The sequence below is a fragment of the Juglans regia genome, chromosome 16 (assembly GCF_001411555.2).
Source record: "Juglans regia cultivar Chandler chromosome 16, Walnut 2.0, whole genome shotgun sequence".
Lineage (NCBI taxonomy): Eukaryota > Viridiplantae > Streptophyta > Magnoliopsida > Fagales > Juglandaceae > Juglans > Juglans regia.
Genome location: NC_049916.1, coordinates 24,418,142 through 24,424,055, shown reverse-complemented (window position 1 = coordinate 24,424,055; position 5,914 = coordinate 24,418,142). Strand labels below are relative to the sequence as shown.

The window sequence follows — 5,914 nt, the reverse complement described above, 5'->3', positions numbered from 1 at the left end:
AGTAAAAAAGTGAATAATAACTAATGGACAACATTCCTCTATATCCAATCGCAATTTTGCTGAAATTTAAGATTAGTGCTGTTAGTGTTTAATGGCACCAAAAAGACACAACTATAAGAAGACAACCCCAACCCCACAAACCCCGAATCTCACTACTGCTTGACACTTCCCCTTAAGATTCTTACACCGTTTCCATTTGCATCAGTCCAAACAAAACAAAACCCAAACCACCCAACCAAAGGCCCTACACCGCATCGAAAGTTCAACGGCCAACAAGTCTATATGACATGACAATATAAAAAAGGGTGCTTGCTTGCACTGGCCGAAACTTTAAAAAGTCTAATTGAAAAGAGGAGTAAAATAGAGAGGATAAGATCCCGAATTTACAAAAGGGCGGATTCGGTTCTCAACCCCCCCACCTTCACTACTTAACTACATGCAAAGGACCGACCCTCTACTACTTTCTTCTACGTCCTTCGCTCTTCATGGAATAAAAAAGAACATTAAAAATAAAAATAGACAACGAAACACTTGAAAAAAAAAAACAATTAACGACGACGACGACGACCACCTCAAGCACAAACAACCAAAGCAACTCCACAAATCTCAAACAACACCATAAGACCACTGCTCGTCCTCAGCGGCAGCTGGATCCTTGTAGACATCCTCGTTGCAATAGTAAAAACCGCTGTTATTGATAGCAGTCATGCTGCAAGAAGAGGCTCCCACCACCAGATATGGCATGTTACGGAAGGAATGGGCCAGGTAGGCGGCAAGAGAAGCAGTCGCAGTCGCAGTAATGCTGTTCCCATCAACACACTCCTCAGCTCGGTGCTTTAGTGTCTGGAACATTAGCTCCGGTTCGTGCTGCATCACCCGGAGAACATCCCCACACGACGGGCCCGGCACTGCCCGTGTCACCGCAAAACTTTGCGGACCGTCGCTTTGCAACACCCGCACAACGCTCGGCCCACCGAACAGATTGTGAAGCCCACCGATCGCCTCCTCATAAGCCCCGCCCAAGAACATCCCTAAATAGTACCGCCCATCGCCTTCCAGCTCATGAAGCGGCAAGCTTGACTCGCCGCCTATAAACTTGTCAATCTTACCATCGCTATCACAGGTTAAATCCGACAGAATTCCCCTCGCGGACGGCCTTTGATCGAGACGATGAATGGGAACTATTGGAAAAATCTGGCCAATGCCCCAAAAATCAGGAATCGAGGTGAAAATAGATAGATTCACATGGTACGTACGGACTGGATCGGCTGCTCCTATTTCCTTTGATACCAAATCACACAACCCATCAACAGCTGCGAGTTGTTCCATCCCCAAAGACCCATCCTTGAACTGATCGACACAGCGTTGCTTCAACTGGTCAGCGTAGAGCAAACAAGTCTCGTACTCACCCCTCATTGCCGCATCCGATAAGTTTTCATAATCGGCACGAGCTTCGTCCGGAAGCCCCTCAACGAAATACTGTAACCCAAACGGAGACACCGCTGGGGACTCGTATGTACTGGCTGAAACAGCTTCAAAGATCAGAACCGAGTGATGGGAGACAATAGCTCGGCCGCTTTCGCTGCATATAACCGGGTGCTTGACAGACCTGCGGCCGCATACCAACCGAACAGCTTCAACTACAGTTGACGCATAGTCTTCCAGACTATAACCAACCGATATATCGGACTCGCTGGATTTGGATCCGTCGTAATCGATACCCAGACCGCCTCCGATGTCGATGACCTGCATGTGGGCGCCGAGGCGAACTAATTCGCAGTAGATCTGTGCGGCTTCACGGACACCATCGCCTAGTAAAGCTGTGGAAGGGATCTGAGAGCCAATATGGAAATGCAGCAATTGCAGGCAATCAAGCATGTCCAACTGCTCAAGCTTCCTCACCACGCGCAAAATCTGAGTCGTTGTTAACCCGAATTTCCCTTTCTCGCCCGATGTCGACCCGAAATGGCCCGAATGCTTCGTCCTCAGCTTCGCCCTTACACCAATAACAGGTCGAACAGAGAGCTTCTTGCTCAAGTCGATGACCAAATCAAGTTCCTCTTCTTGCTCAAGTACAATCACAGTGTTCAGGGCGAGATTTCTAGCAAGCAAAGCGAGGGAAATGTACTCTGCGTCCTTGAACCCATTACAAATAAGAAGTGACTGTGGATTACCTTTACACAAGCAGCTCATCGCCAAAAGGAGCTCCGGTTTCGAACCAGCCTCCAACCCGAACCGAAAGGGGGACCCGAATCTCACTATGTCCTCGACAACGAACCGGTCTTGATTGCATTTCACCGGATATACGCCCTGGTAATGAGCCCCATACCCCTGGGACTGGACCGCGAGATCAAAAGCAGATTGGAGGGACTCGAGCCGGTTCTTGAGCACGTCAGGCAGGCGAACAATCAGGGGCAACTGCAACCCCAGCCCACCCAACAATTTCGGATCCGAGACTTTCTTCACAATCTTCATTAAATCTATCTCCTGGTGTGCCAGCGTAGCCGCTCCATATGGGCGCACCGATAAGTTCCCAGACGCGTTGGCCGAGAAGTATGGCGCGCCCCATCCATCGATATTGTAGAGCTCGGCCGAAAGGGAAGGCGACCAATGGGATGCCTCCACGTTGTTGCTTGCTGGAGGAACGCCCGAAAGTGGGACCGGCGCGGGAAAAGAGCTACCCACCACCGGCGTGGCAACAGCGTAGCCGGGAGGGAATCGAGCTGCAGCAGCGTCCACGCAACACGCCATGGCCGGCATCTCTTTCCGCGACGATCTCAAGAGTTAATTACAGAGAACCAAAAAATGAGGGGAAGGAAAGGGGTCAAAAACTGTTGTTAGGGTTTTCTTGAAAGAATCGTTTTTCCATATGGTTTGTGAAGGTGGGGGCTTTAAAACCCGCCGAGGCCGAGGCCCCGGCTACCCCCTCAAAAGAAGCAGTAACAGATCTATCGAAAAAGAGAAACCCCCTCTACTTCTACCCTACAAGCCCGAATCCTCACTCCTGACCCTCAGAAGAAGAAGGATTTCACGGCTTAAACGGATCTGCTCCGTTCCGACTGGGAAACAAATCAACGTTTAAGCTGCGAAAACAGACCCTACCATGCAGATCTGGGGAAAGATGAGGGAGAATGGAAAAGGGCAAGTTTCCCGGGAAAGTGATGGGAAAACGGACGGGGAACCGACGGCAAACGAGGGGCGTTGCAGGGTGTGAATGAGCGAGAATTGCATGGGAGGTGAAGCGGCTATTTATAGTAGTGGGTAGGGTTGGGAGTCGGATGGTTGGCCCGGAGCGAATATCTTTTTCAATTTCTCGGGTTCTTCTCTTTTAATTATAATTTTTTTAACTTTTCTATTTATGGCTCTGGGATTCCTCTCCTAACGACTAATCAGAGTCGAGTTGCCGCGTGGCCGCTTGGTTGTGGGACCCGTTTCTTTGCAGTGCTTTCTCTCCCGAGCCTTCTTCGGGGCTATATAACGCCGAGAAGCTTAAAGTAGCGTATAATTCGGAACGATATCGAATTAGGAAGCCAGCGCGAAGTTTCTTTGTGATGTGGATTTCCTTCTACAGCCCTGATTTTGCCACGTAGCCATCGGGCTGTTACGAATACCTGGTCCTCTCTTCAGTTTCCACGACAGGTGTTTTTTTCCCTCAAAGCAGGTCACGTGCCGGTCGCCTGGACTATAAAGTATAAACCCCCCCCCCCCGGATAAACCTTCTTCATCTAAATTAATACCAAAGTTTTTCTTAATTTTAGTTTGAATTTGAATTTAGAGATGAGTTGAGAGTAATTGTAAATAATAGAATAAAAGTTAAATTATTTATTATAGTTTAAATAAAAATTTAGAAAATTTATTTTGAAATTTGAAAAAATTAAATTATTTATTATATTTTATATTAAAATTAAAAAAAAAATTATAATAATTAAATAAGATTAATTGAGTTGAATTTTAAATCCAAACGAGGCCATAGTCAAAAGGTCAATAAATATAAAATAAGAGCAGTGCTACTCCCACCGCTGGGGGCTCCCGTTAGTTGTTTTATGTTTTTTCTTTTTTTATTTTTTTACATGTATTTTTTAACAGTTTTAAATATTTTAAAAAAAATCATAATATTATTAAAAAATAATTACTTAATCATTTAAGTAAAAAAATAATACAAAAAAACCAGCAAGAAAATTCAACGAGAAGAGTAGCATTTTCTATAAAAATAAATACCTTACCCACTTTCTAATCATTTGAGTTTCATTTGAGTTGTACTTGCCTCAAAAAGTTTCTTCCTTATCGTGTGAATATTATCAATGTTTTCAAAATTTTTTTTTTTTTATTGAGCGTGATTTAGGCTAGATTTTGATTAAATATATATATATATATATGTCATCTCATATCATGATTATAATTTTTTTAAATGTATATATATAATATAATAAATAATTCAAATTTTTTTAAATCTTAAAATAATTATAATATTTGAAAATAACATTCTAACAATATTTTATTTAACTTTCATTTTAATTCATTTCATCTCATCTCATCTCAAATCAACTCAACTCAATATTCAAACCTCTTATAGTCTATCTATTCTTTATAAACAACTAATTTCTCATAAAACATCCCAAAACCACGTGACATCATTCAATGAACACATGCCAACATGCCATCATTGACAAGTATTATGTCAAGAGGTGTTAAATAGTGCAAAAAAAAAAAAAATTTGCACAAAAACATTCAGTTACGAAGATGCCCATATTGTTTTGTATTCAAAATAGAAACAGAAATTGTTAGGGTTATCGCATTCTTCATTATATAGACACAAACAAACAAAATAGTGAAACTTTATTCAGTTTAAAATACATATATATATATATATAATTTGTATTTGAACCTTCTAAAATACAAATTAACGTGATATTGCATGTAATAGTGACACGTCAATTTAAGTTAAAAAAAATAGTGTCGTCAATACTATGTGGTTGACCTAACATAACTACACATGATATAAGTTAAAGAAAAATTAAAAAAATAATTAAAAATGCTGGGTAAATAGAATAAAAGAGAAAAGTACAAATTTGGCCCTTATAATTGAATCGCGAGAAATTGAGGGGCATTCAAGAAGCACAACTGGTCCTCCTCGGCTAATCTTATCCACGAGAGAATCTGCAAAGTTGACGCTCCAATTTTTGAAAAGTTTTCAACGGCTCTGATGCGATGGGCCCCCCCTCTTAAATTTCTTTGACGCGCATCATACGCGTAGCTACAGGCATATACGCATCCACACCCTAATTTTAAGTTTGGTGCATATCAATACTAATCTAACATCAATTGATTTATGATATGAATTATCATTTAAGTTACGTGGACCGTATATTGATAATAAAATAATTTAAAAGTTAATAAATTTATATTTATAATTCACATAAATAAATAAAAAATTAATAATGTGTTTATTTGATATGATTTGATTTAAATAAGAAATTTTAAATTTTAAATTTTATAAATGAAATATTATCATTTACGTTATAGTGCGGTAATATGTTTGATTCAGTCACCGCAACACATAACGTTGTTTGTAGGCATTTTATCTGATGCATTTATTTCAAATATTTTAAAATATTGAACATAGTAGATATTGTAATTTGAAAATAAATCAAATATTAATTTAAAATAATCATTATAATAGTATATATTATCTCCTACACCACACACTAATATATAATTTATTATTTTTTCTTTATGTTCTTTTTTATATATATATATACAAGGGGAATGAGAGGATATATACCATCAGGCCATCGAACTCTTGGCTCTTTATGTTTTCTTAAAGGAAAAATATCATTATTCATTCATTAAGAAATTTAGATTTATGACTGGATATATTATGAAACGTCCTCACATCAAACATGATATCATAAAA

The 5,914-nt window shown here is 40.2% G+C and overlaps 1 protein-coding gene across 1 annotated transcript; it reads right to left on the bottom strand.

Annotated features, from left to right (window-relative positions):
- Nucleotides 1–296: 296 nt before the first annotated feature.
- On the bottom strand, nt 297–3,236 carry LOC109006541 (arginine decarboxylase-like). The gene has a single exon (XM_018985850.2). It carries the CDS (start codon nt 2,758–2,760, stop codon nt 607–609), a length of 2,154 nt encoding a protein of 717 aa, XP_018841395.1. The 5' UTR covers nt 2,761–3,236; the 3' UTR covers nt 297–606.
- Nucleotides 3,237–5,914: the final 2,678 nt, after the last annotated feature.